At 45.0% G+C, this 12,947-nt stretch overlaps 2 protein-coding genes across 3 annotated transcripts in view; one reads left to right on the plus strand and one right to left on the minus strand.

The window, feature by feature from the left end:
• Positions 1–1,553: 1,553 nt before the first annotated feature.
• RRP8 (ribosomal RNA processing 8) overlaps positions 1,554–12,947 on the minus strand; it is a 106,954-nt gene continuing 95,560 nt past the window's right edge. Inside the window, exon 8 of one of the 2 annotated variants that reach the window (XR_611884.6) lies at positions 1,554–3,615. The gene's annotated coding sequence lies outside the window, so the exon portion shown is untranslated. The remainder of the gene's footprint in view (positions 3,616–12,947) is intronic. The other variant, XR_004664982.3, reaches the window with a different exon arrangement.
• DNHD1 (dynein heavy chain domain 1) overlaps positions 1,982–12,947 on the plus strand; it is a 74,802-nt gene continuing 63,836 nt past the window's right edge. Inside the window, exons 1-4 of the mRNA XM_055095168.2 lie at positions 1,982–2,343; positions 2,447–2,520; positions 2,800–3,637; positions 7,448–7,621. Coding sequence (XP_054951143.2) covers positions 2,457–2,520; positions 2,800–3,637; positions 7,448–7,621 — 1,076 coding nt within the window. The 5' untranslated portion in view covers positions 1,982–2,343; positions 2,447–2,456. The remainder of the gene's footprint in view (positions 2,344–2,446; positions 2,521–2,799; positions 3,638–7,447; positions 7,622–12,947) is intronic.

Consider the following 12,947-nt stretch of genomic DNA (forward strand, 5'->3'; position numbering starts at 1 on the left):
GCAAGTCCACCAGCTGCCTGTTTAAATTCTGTTTAGGCAACAGATTGTACAATGCCCATCCACATCGGTGAGGATGATCTTTACTTAGTCTACCTATTCAAATACTAATCTCTTCCAGGAATACCCTCAAAGACACACCCAGAAATAATGCTTTACCAGCTATCTGAGCATCTCTTAGCTCAGTCAAATTGACAAATAAAATTAACCATCACAGCCGGGCATAATAGCTCGCGCCTGTAATCCCAGCACTTTAGGGGTGAGGTGGGAGGATTGCTAGAGGCCAGAGGCTCGAGACCAGCCTGGGCAACATAGTGAGACCCTGTCTCTACAAAAAAATAAATAAATAAGAGTCATAACTTGTGAATCTCCTAACTGATACACAAGCAGACAGCACAGCTTGTGTGTAGTCTGTGAGGTGGGGGTATGGCTGGTGTGATTCAGGCACAGCAGTAGTAGAGTGTGAATGTGAAGAGAAGCCTACAGAGGTAGCAGGCAGTTATCAGCAATTTGTAGGCCATGATAGGACTTTGGCCTTCAGCTGAAGGAATTAGATGAGGGGGCATTAGTGAGCTTTGAGCAGAGGAGTGATAGGATCTACCTATATTTGAAAAGGATCACTGGCTGCTCTAAAAAGAATGGATCGTAGGGGCAATGGTGAGAAGCATGAGAAGGATCTGAGGCAAGGAGAACAGTTCAGAGGCTGTGAAAAACCCAGGTGAGAAATGATAGCAGCTTAGACCAAGGTTGTAGTACTTAAGATGGTGGGAAATAGTTGGATTCTGGATATATTCTGAAGGCACAACCAGCAGAATTTCCTGAAGGATTCCTTATGGAGGGAGGGGGAGAGAGAGAAAGAGAAAGGGAAAAAGAAGAGGGGAAGAGAAAGAAGGGGTTTGGAAGAGGTCTCAAAGCTGACTCCAAGGTTTTGGTGTGAGAAACCAGAAAGAATGGATTTGCCATTGACTGAGGTGGGAAAGACAGTGAAAGGAGCAGCATTTCTTTGGTGGGGAAAGGGTGGTTAGGAGCCTGCTTTTGGACATTTTAAGTTTGAGATACCTATAAGCTCTCCAGGTGGAGATATTAAGTAGGCAGTTGGATATACTAATCTGATTTCAGAGGAGAGGTGGGCTGAATTTCTTTTTTTATTTTAATCATCAACTTTTTTTTTTTTTTTTTTTTTTGAGATACAGTCTCCCTCTGTCGCCCAGGCTGGAGTGCAGTGGCGCGATCTCTGCTCACTGCAAGCTCCGCCTCCCGGGTTCACGCCATTCTCCTGCCTCAGCCTCCCCAGTAGCTGGGACTACAGGCGCCCACCGCCACGCTCGGCTAATTTTTTTGTATTTTTAGTAGGGACAGGGTTTCACCGTGTTAGCCAGGATGGTCTCGATCTCCTGACCTCGTGATCCACCCGCCTCGGCCTCCCAGAATGCTGGGATTACAGGCATGAGCCACCGCGCCCGGCCTCATTCAACTTAATTTTTAAAAATTAGCCCCTCCATAAGCCCTTCCCCAAAAAATCCCCCTCCCCCCGTGCCAAATAGATGTTGAGCTCCTTGAGATCAAGGATTTTGTTTTATTCGGGCTTCTTTTGGGGAGGTGGGATAGGGTAGATGGATACGTTGGGGGTGGGGATGGGGAAGTACCAAAGACATACCAAAGACCTGGCACTAGTTTAGATACTCAGCGAATGGATATAAACACCTGCTTAGGACACCCTCTGGATTGCTAGTCTCCCGAGTCAACCGTACTGCACGTGCAGTTCAGACCCCGCCTGGTCCTCTACAGGTCCCTGTCCCAGGCAAGCCTTAGCCCACAGGTTGAACCTAGTTCTGCCCCTCCAGGCTTGGGCTCTGCCCTCTCGGCTCCGCCCATATCGGACCCTGGCCCCTCCTCTTTCTGGCTCCCCCGGATGCTCCTGGCAAAGACTCGGTCCTTCTGGAATCTTGTAACGGTTCTAACAGCTGGGTGCGGGTGGAGCTGCGGGTGAGTCCTCGGCTCCGGATCCATTTCTCTTTGTTCCCTAGGACCCGCTCTCGCCCCTGCCTCAGGACCCCCTCCCACAGAGTCCGCCTCCTCTTCCCCGCTCTCCCAGCCCCCTCCTTTGCCTCTTAACGTCTTCCCCTACCTGCATCCTGACCATCATTTGCTGTGCCTGCTCCTCGGCTTTCTGTCTTCACGACCTCCTTAGCCTGTGGGCGAAGACGTCATGGGACTGGGGCTCTGCTGCCTTTGAGTGACGACCTGTTAACCCGTTTTTCAGGCGATCGCCAGCTCGAGTGCAGATTCCTTGCTGTGACCGAGGTTCAGAGTGAGCTCTGTCGGTGTGTCAGTTTGCCTCTTCAGGTGATTGCACGTCTGTGTGCGAGTCTCTCCGTGTATGGGTGGCTATGATTAGGGTGAGCCTCAGACTGGAACTCAAGTCTAAGTTCATTCACTGCTCCAGCAGGCACTCTTCAATGAAACCTCATCAGCAGATCGGGCTCTCTTCCCTTGCCTTGCCTCCTAACCCCCCTAGGCCAGGTGAGGGGGACAGGGTACTGGGAGGTAAGAAGGAACTCTTCTGCAAGGAGGGCTCTTACGTCTGTCTTAGGCCTGCTCCTTACCAGAGTCTTTGGGGAAGCAGTAGGGAGGGCCTGAGGGTCTCAGGAAAGGCTCTCTGCTGGTCTGGCTCTGCTCTGTAGCTCCATCTATTTCCCTGTCCCAGGTCCTTTCTTCCTCCTAACCCCATTGACTCTGACCATCCCCTGCTCAGAGCCTGAGGTCCCTTCTCTGGCCCCTCTGCTGGGCTGGCCCATGCAGGTGAGGCCCGGCATCTGGCATCCTGGAACTGGCAGTTGGAGCCTGAGCTATGGGCAAGGTCACTTCGACAGCAGTTGAATGCCCAGCTCCTCATGGTCCCAGAGGAGAGGAGGGTAGGTTTGTCTTCTGATGAGACATCATCTGATTCCCTTAAGTCTTGGCACTCCATATGTGTCTTGGACAGCAAAGAACAGCCCTTGGCCTGCCAGCAGAAACAGAGGCAGTTCGTGAAGCCAGTGACTGAGTCAGAGCAGCCCACAGTGCTGGAACTCCTGCTAGCTGAGCTCCGAACTCTGTTCTCAGCTGTGTTGCAGGACAGTAGCCCTGCAGCTTGGCGCTATCTTCATGCAGTACTGGGTCTACTGCCTCCATATCGTGAGTTGCTAGTTGGCCACCTTGATTTGCTGCCCTTCCTGGAGCAGCTGTACTGCTGGGCACCCTGGGTCCAAACCCACCTCCATCTGGACCTGCTAGGTGCCATTGTCCAGGCCTTTCCTCCAGACAGCTCTTTGTTAGACAGTGCTTCCCATGCTGACTGCTGTCCCCAGAAGCGGAGGCTCCATCACAGGCCCCCATGCCCAGCTTGCCCTTTTGTGCAGGCCCAGTGGAGCAGGCAGCAAGTAAAGGAGGAGCTGGCCACCTGGCTGCGACCATTGACACTGCCCGAGCTACAGCGCTGCCTGGGCATTGTTGGTGCTCAGGTGGCCCTAGAAGAGGCTGTGTGGCTGGATGGACTTAGTCTCCTTCCCTTGGCACTGGCAACGGACATCCCTGTACGGTATGAAAGCAGTGACACTGACAATGCAGAGGAGGAGCCTGTTGGAAGAAAAGAGACCAGGTAAGTGAGGGACTCAGTCTAGGGCTTGAGCAGAGAAGAAAAAGGAGCTGTTTTATGGGTGCCTCTAGGATCACTTGGAAGTTTAGATCCAGCTCTCTGTTTATCACAGGGATTAGCCCAACTCCACACAAAGCTAGTGTGAGGCTACTTTCCTCTTCCTTTTTCTCTGCAAAATAAACCCAGTGGTGTTAGTCTTAATCCCCATAGAGAAATACAGAAATTAATGAAAATCAGAAGTCAGCTATGAGGCAGCCAAAGCTTTAGAATAACAGCTTGACTTTTCAGTTTCCAGATTTTTTTCTTAGATGATGCCAGAAGTCTCCTTAATTATTTTTCTATAATTCATTCATAATCACTGAACATTGCCTGGGCCTACCGTGAGTTGATTCCTGGATGTTGGGTCTTTCCCTCAAGGTACTCCTGAGGAATGTGTGTCCGAGTGTGCTTCCCACATGTCTATGTGACTTAAACCAGCTCCAAGGCAGAGTGGAGTTGGCAGCACTACTGGATAGAATTTCATTTTGACCCTTCCAGAGTCTTCTTCTTGCCCTGCCAGTGTGGGCACTCTGGTCCCTTGAGTGATATGTTTTTCTTTTGTTTCTTTTTTTCTTTTTCTTTCTTTCTTTCTTTCCTTTTTTGAGATAGAGTCTCACTCTGTCGCCCAGGCCGGAGTGCAATGGCGTGGTCTCGGTTCACTGCAACCTCCGCCTCCCGGGTTCAAGTGATTCTCCTGCCTCAGCCTCCTGAGTAGCTGGGACTACAGGCACGTGCCACCATACTCAGCTAATTTTTATATTTTTAGTAGAGACGGAGTTTCACTATGTTGGCCAGGCTGGTCTCGAATTCCTGACCTCATGATCCGCCCACCTCTGCCTCCCAAAGTGCTGGGATTACAGGCGTGAGTCACTGCGCCCGGCCCTATTGTTTTCTTTTTTAAAATATCTGGCTATCAGAGCTCTCTACAGGATTTCAGAATGCTTACAGAGACCTTCTCTTCTCAGCGTTCTTTAACTTTCGATTTTTTTTTTTTTTTCTTTTCTGAAACAGAGTCTCACTCTGTCGCCCAGGCTAGAGTGCAGTGGCCTGACCTTGGCTCACTGCAACCTCTGCCTCACAGGTTCAAGCGATTCTTTTGCCTCAGCCTCCCGAGTAGCTGGGATTACAGGCTCATGCCACCACGCCCAGCTGATTTTTGTATTTTCAGTAGAGACAGTGTTTCGCCATGTTGACCAGGCTAGGTTTCCAACTCCTGGTCTCAAGTGATCTGCTCACCTCGGCCTCCCAAAATGCTGGGATTACAGGCATAAGCCACCGTGCCCAAGAGAGTTCTTTAACTTTAGTTTTGGAATTCTCCTTGTCCTCTGGCCTCATTTTCTAGACAATGCTTTGCAGCTGTCTGTGGCACATTTACTGTTCGGGAAGAAGGCTAGTTTTACCTTTAATTAAGGTTGGCTTCCTCAGTTTTTGCTGTAAGTTTATGGCTGGGTCAAGTCTTTCCATTAAAGCCTAATGTTAGATAGATAGGCAGGCTCCTGGGGCCCTAATGGGAGGTGGCCAATGCCATAAATTTATGGTGGCCCTATTGGAATCTTTTCCTTTTTCAAAGAGCTGCCCTGTGCCTTGAGTACAAGTTTCCTTTCCTGGGAGAACTTGACTGAATTGGCGTGGGCTGAGATGTTGGGAAGGGATCAAGTTCTTTGCCCTCCCTTTGAACCTGGCAGTAAACCTCTGAGGTCTAGCTAATATGGCTTAATTTGCATTACGTTCTCCCGGAGTGGTTTGCCAGGCATTCATTCATTCAATAAGTGTTGGATAGCTACATTTATTAGGATCTGCAAGTTGCTAGGGATACAGAAGTGAATGAGACAGACTCAATCCCTTCACTTGAGGTATTACAGTTTAGTTAGGGAGATATAGTTAAGTTGATAACAAGTAAAATATAATTACAAATTGTAATAAGTGCTATAAAACAAAAGAATACTGTCTTTTGCCTGGCTGCTTCTCTGCGGGTGGGAGAGAGAGAGAGAGAGGGAGTGTAGTTAGGGGGAAAGCATGTGGGGGGAGTGTTCAGGTCTAGATTAGATTAACAAAAACATCAAACAGAGTTTCAAGGAGGAGGGAGCAGTCAGTAGTATTACATGTTAAATGAGACAAGTAAGAAGAATGAAAATGTTCATTGGATGTAGTAACAAGGAAGAGGTTAAGTTTTGTGGGGAGGAAGCTAGATTGTGGTGCATTGAGGAGTGAATGGAAGATGAAGTGGAAATCGCATTTTACGATTTTTTTTGTGAAGCTTAGCTTGAAGGGAAAAGACAAATAGCAGGGCAGCAGCTTGAAAGAATTTTGGTGTCTGGGTAGGGATTTTTTTTTTTTTTTTGATAGAGAGATGTTTATATCCCTTAACACAGTGCTTGAGAAGTAGGTGCTCAATAAATATTCGTAGACTAAATGAATAAATAGACTAAGGTAAGAAGAAGAGTAGATTAAAAATATATCATAGAGAATAAGGGGTCCAGAGCACTGATGGAGGAATCAATCTTACAGAGAAGAAAGGATACCTCTTCCTCTGAAATCGGGGGACAGATAAGTGTGGGGGAAGGCAACTGAAGTTGAGGGAATTGGCTAATGGCTAAAAACTTCAGCTTTCTCCAGGCAGAGAAGGAGACAGAGAATGGGATGGAACTGGGAGCTCAGCAGGGCTTGCATGGGGTTAGGGATAGCAGTTTGAGAGGCCTGAAAGAGGTAGCTGTCTGAGGACTTGTGTGAAGACATCAGGCAGAATGAGCCCACAGCTGATTGGACACCAGGAACCCGTAGAGGAGCAAATGTCCTTGGTTTTGTGATCTTCTGAATATACTATATAATATAGGACTTTGCTGAGAAAATGAACCTATAAGAGCAATTATACCATTTAAGATGTCCTGATCCAACACAACAGTTCATCAAGGACATATGTATAAAGGTTATAAACCATATTGTTGATATGAATTCTAGAATAGGATTGCACTGTTATCCCTGGGGAAACTTGTGTTGATCTAAGTTTGGGTCAGTTAATGATACTGGTATATTCTGACTGGCTAAGTCTAAGTTAAATCATTCCAGAGTTTTTTGTGTGTGTGTGCTCTCAGGTCACCCCAACTAAAAATTATTAGTCATTCACTTTTGAGTTATTGGTAACTAATTTCCATACCAATTTTGTTGACCAGAATGCAGAAGAGTAAGAGGATGAGTGTATTGGTGCAGGCTTGAGGGGGCCACCATTGGATCTTGGCAGGAAAGGAAAGAATATGAAGCTAGAGGTTGGGTGATGGTAGGGGAAGAGCAGAAAATGTAACAGGCATGGAGATCATTCAGGGTTGGAAAGCAGGTATAATGGAATCAAAGATAGGATATTAAATCTGAAAGGCCAAGAAGGTTGAGCTGGGAGGGGAAATCCAGTACTGTGGGCTTACAGAGCAATGAGTTGGGAAAATAAAGTCTTCCCGTTATTTGTACACAGTATTATGTAATACTGACTTCATGGTAATTCCAATCAATCCAGAATGATTATTTGTTTATCAGAAAGGGAGAGGTTGCTCACACACATGTTTGTGTCAATATTGTTGCCTAACTGTGTTCTATGATACGCTGTATTTGCCCAGTATGTGGTATCTTTGAGTATAGATGGTAGTCAGGCTCGACAGTGCCACGTCAGGTCTCCTCAGGCACCTGATCTAGTCCTCCTTTCACTAGCCAACAGTGGCAAGGCCTCCCTCTAAGGTACTTGACCTTTTTACTCTGCCTTTTCTCTCCTGATTTTCTGTCACACAGGTCTCAGCTTGACTATGAAGTTCCCAGGGAAAAGGCCTTCCAAAAGAGCAGCACCGGCTTTTCACCTGAGACTTCCTTCCTGGATAGCCAGGTGACGACTGCTCTGAAGACGGAGAGATACCTGAAGAAGATCCACTTCCTCTATCTCAATGTGGCTCCCAGCCGGTACTTTAGGTGATAGCCTATGTCCAGGCCCCTTCTCCTCCCCCTGCCTGGTTTCCTTCTATGCTATCTTCCCCCTCCTCTTTCTCCACGTGCGCACCCTTCTCCCTGTCCTTTCTCCACATACTCCTCCTCTGACTCTAGTGTCCCTCTCTCTTCCCTTCTCCTCAGCCTCCTCCTCCTTTCCACTCTCTACCTCCCCTTCACTCCCCTTTGCTTACACAGCCTTTTGTCTTACACATCCTTTTCTCACGTTTTGCTCTTTCTTTTTTATTCTATCCTAGAATGATAGAAACATTTGTTCATAGCCTTAGAAGTAAATTTTATGGTGATCTATTCCAACTCCAATGGAAGAATCATGTGTTTGTTTAAATCTTTACAGTGTCAGGAAAATTTTTTTCCAGGTATCTTATTCCTTAGACTGAATCAAAATCTGCATTCTTTTAACATCTACCTCCTGGCTCTAGTTTATCTACGGGGCTATAAAAACAGGTCTCCTCCTTCCCCATGACTCAAGAGACATTTATTCACTTCCTCTCATTAGATCCAAATCACACCTACTTTTAAAAATTTCTTCTTATTATTTTGAAGCAAGGGCTCACTCTGTCACCCAGGCTGGAGTGCAGTGGCACAATCATGGCTCACTGCAGTCTCAATCTCTCTGGCTCAAGCAATCCTCTCACTTCAGCCTCCTGAGTAGCTGGGATTACAGGCATGAATCACCACACTCGGCCAGTTTTCTAAAATTTACTTTTTGTAGAATGAGGTCTCACTGTGTTGCCAGGCTGGTCTCAAACTCCTGGGTTCAAGCCTCAGCCTGCCAAATTGCCAGAATTACAGGCATGAGCCACCATGCCTGGCTCAAATCTCACCTATTTTAAAAAGCCCTATTCAAGTCCATCTCCTCCCAGAAATAATTGTAATAATTGCCTTTAACCAAACTCTTCAATATATTAGGCATTGTGCTAATAAACTCATGACATGTGTTACTTAATCCTCACCTACCAGGTAGGTGCTATTATTATTTCTATATATGAGATGAGTGGACTGATACATAAAAGAGGTTAAGTAATTTATCCAAAGCTACATAATAAGTGGTGTAACTGGGATTTAAACCTAGGACTATGTTAATCCAAAAGTTCATGCTCTTAAGCAGTATCTAATACAGCCTCCCAAAGAACCTTATTTCCTGTGCACACTGATCTCTTGAACTTAGGTAGCACTAATGATCAATATCATTCATTCATTTACTGATCAATTCATTTAATAAATGTTCACTGAGAGCATCCTGCTGGTTATTAATTGATTGCCTCTTGATTCTAATTCTCCTCCTCCCTCTCTGCTTTGTGATACTGGGGCTGAGATTCTGCAAACTTTTTCTCTTTTTTCAGCTGGCCTTCTATTAGGTTTGATTAATGGAGAGTGCTGGGAGACTGGACAGCAAGATAAGAGGGGAAGGGACTTGCTGCTTCGTTTGCTTGCTCTTTCTGCCATCATTGCCTCAGCAATGGTCTTTCACCCTGGCAGCAGCACTTTCTTTTTTTCTTTTTTGAGACAGAGTTTCACTCTTGTTGCCCAGGCTGGAGTGTAATGGCATGATCTCGGCTCACAGCAACCTCCACCTCCCTGGTTCAAGCGATTCTCTTGCCTCAGCCTCTGAAGTAGCTGGGATTACAGGCATGTGTCACCACACCTGGCTAATTTTGTATTTTTAGTAGAGACAGGGTTTCATCATGTTGGTCAGGCTGGTCTTGAACTCCTGACCTCAAGTGATCCACCCGCCTCAGCTTCCCAAAGTGCTGGGATTACAGGCATGAGCCAACGTGCCTGGCCCAGCCAGCACTGTCTGAATCAGCCTCTTCATAACCCTGAGAGATACCAACACCAGCTGGTAGCCCCTTTCCTTCAGAGTTCTTTTTGTTGTTGTTCTTTTTTTAGACAGTCTTGCTCTGTTGCCCCAGCTGGAGTGCAGTGGCTTGAACACAGCTTGCTGCAGCCTCCACCTTCTGGGCTCAAGTGATCCTCCCATCTCAGCCTCCCATGTGACTGGGACCACAGGTGCCTACAACCATGACTGGCTAGTTTTTAAATTTTTTGTAGATATGGGATCTCACTTTGTTGCTCAAGCTGGTCTCGAACTCCTGGGCTCAAGCTGTCCTCCCTTCTCAGCCTCCCAAAGTGCTGGGATTACAGACGTGAGCCATTGCATCCGGCCCCATTCAGAGTTCTGAGTCTCAACTCTGCAAGGCCCCTCCTCCAACCTCATAGCTTCTAATAACCTGAACCTCTTCCATTTGTTCCTCTAGTTCTGGAGCTGGTTTTTTATTTTTATTTTTATTATTTTTTTTAAGATGGAGTCTCACTCTGTTGCCTAGGCTGGAGTGCCATGGCGATCTTGGCTCACTTTAATCTCCGCATCTCCGCCTCCCAGGTTCAAGCGATTCTCCTGCCACAGCCTCCCAAGTAGCTTTGATTACAGGCACTTACTAATATGACTGGCTAATTTTTGTATTTTTAGTAGAGACGGGGTTTTGCCATATTGGCCAAGCTGATCTCGAACTCCTGGCTTCAAGTGATCCACCCACCTCAGCCTCCCAAAGTGCTGGGATTACAGGCGTGAGTCACCGCGCCTGGCCTCGACATCTTTTTAAAAACACATTCTCTTTATTAAATTCACTTTGTTGAAATGCCTAGTATGGTTTCTGTTTTACTGACTGGACCCTGAGTAACACGGTACTTGGTATTATGAGTGGTCCCAGGAAACTAGCCTGTAATATAGGATCTTCTTTGGTTTGGTAATGTCCTTGGCCTAAAACAGTACTGAATTCCTTGCTAATGGGAAATAGGATACTAGTAATCCATGACACACAGTGGCATCACAATTAATTAAATTATCACTTGTGGTTGAATGTGATACTGACACCTAGTGGCTGCTACACTTGACTGTCATGGCTGTAATGATAGTAATGGTAACAGTGTGGGATGGAATGCCTACAAACCATAGTGGAGAGCTTACAGAAAGCAAATGACAAGCTTAGGGCTTTAAACTATCAGCATCTTTTATAATTAGAGAAGCATCTCGATCAACGACAATTAGGCACATAAAGAGATAAGAAACTATTGACAAGAGAACTAAAAAGGCAATGGATGATTACAGGGCCAGGATCTGCCAAAGAAGGAAACCCATTGCAGTGAGTTCAGCATTTGGTGCTGCTTTTCCCCAAACAGAGGGACCTCTCAATTCCTCTCAATATAAAGGTAGTTAAATGTCAATTTTACTATGCATTCCTGAGATACTGAAAAGAGGAGCCAAGCTTTCAACAGACTCAGGGAACTAAATGAGCAAAAGTTGCAGTTCAGGTCCCATACCAAAGAGGAGGTATATTTCTGGTTCCACTTTACTCCTGTGTTGTAGCCATTTGGGGTCTCGACCCAAAGGCTGGGGGATTACATTTTTGGGTTCTCTGATGTGTTATACGGATATTATATTTCATATATTATCCAGTTCATATATTATCCAGATAGTTGGCCTAGTTTTTCTAGTTGTTATCAAGTGGGAATGTTGGTCCAAATTTCTAGTGCACCATCAATAGAACTCTTTCACTTGCTGTTTCATTATATTTATTTATTTGCCATGTAACAGATTTTTTTTAATGTGTTTGAATTTATCAAAATTTTAATTGCATTTTCTCCAGTGTTTGATTTACATTTAGGAGAGAATTTATTCCTTCACCTCCTTTATTCTTTGAGTCTTTGCTCAGCTGTCACTCCCCCACCCTTACCACCCCATTTAAAATTGCACTTCCTTCTCCCCTGGCACCGCCAGTCTCCCTTTGCCTGTTCTTTTTCCCCCTTCCTGTTGTTAATTATGTTTATCATCTTCTCTAGTAGAATGAGAGCTCCATCAGGGAGGGGTTTGGGTTTGTTGTGTTTAATGATGTATCCTCAGGGCTTAGAACAGTCTGGCATAGAGTAGATACTCAGTAATATTCGTTGAATGAATGAGTGAACTAATTGCCCAGATTAGGGACAGATTTGGTAGGGGTAGATATTGAGTTTAGTACAGAACTTGCTGAGTTTCAGGTGCAAGCAAGACGGAGTTTGAGATGTTTTGGAAACAGCTGAATGTTTGGTTCTGGGACTCAGGAAGATATTGATTTCCCCCATATACTCTCTAGTATCATGTCATACTCCAGTTGATTCTGAGCCCTTTGAGGACAAGGACTATACAGAAGTCATCTTTATGTCCCCATCTCTGACCACAATACTTGAACAGAGGGACAACTTGATAAATGGTTTAACTAAGTTCCATAAAGTCAGGGACTGGATTTTTCTTGAACACTGCTGTATCCTCAGTGGCTTACACACTGCTTGCCTTAATAAGCATTTGTAGAATGAGTGAATATCCTCCAAAGGAGTAGTGGCCATTGGGAATGAGAAGAGTACTGTATAACTCCTGGCCCTACACAGAAACAGCAGCCTCCATTAAGTAGGTCATAGGAAAAGGAAATATCTCTTGGGAAGAGCCAGGGCTCAGTTAACATAGGCAGCTACACTGTGGGAAGCTAAATGGCCCACTGATTAAAGGAGGGGGCATGAGTCAGGTAACTTTGGTTTTAAATCCTGTATTCTTCCCTTAACTGTCTTGGGCAAAGCTTTAACTTCTCTTTGTTTCAGTTTTCCTATCTGTAATTTGGGGATATGAGTACTATACTTAAGAAACTTTAGTAACTTTGTCAAAAACAAAACAAGATTTTTGTATGACTTGACTTAGTGTGTCCATTCTGGTATCTATCTAAAAGTTCTTAAGTCACTTGCTTAACAATGTTTTCTAGAAAGTTGAGAGAGATGATAGAGGAGAGCTATTTTATCTCTTAGACATTATAGGACTTAGGATACAGCTTTTAAATTGCTAAAAATATATGTAATGCTTAAAAATATTGCTAGCTCTGAGTTATATAAAGAAAACTGAAAAATAAAAATTAAGAAATGCTTTATTAAATGTATCTAAACATAGCATTATGCTAACTGGCCTACTGTAACTAGATACACCTATTATATCAATCCATATATATTGCATTTAATGTGGGATATAGGTGCATTTTGCTGAAGTAAGAGAACCCAAGACCAACTAAGATTTTAAGATGGCTCTGAAGGTACTTGTCTAGTTCATTAGGTTGCAATTTTCCTCTTTATTTGCCTGTTTTGAATTTTCTAGTCTTCCTCTGCCTTTCTCCAATCTCAGTTTTTCCATCAAATAACATTCTGATTATCTCTGCATGTCTTTCAGTACCCAAGTATATGTGTATTTTATCATTTCTAGAATGAGGATTTTTCA

Source organism: Pan paniscus, chromosome 9, assembly GCF_029289425.2.
Source record: "Pan paniscus chromosome 9, NHGRI_mPanPan1-v2.0_pri, whole genome shotgun sequence".
Lineage (NCBI taxonomy): Eukaryota > Metazoa > Chordata > Mammalia > Primates > Hominidae > Pan > Pan paniscus.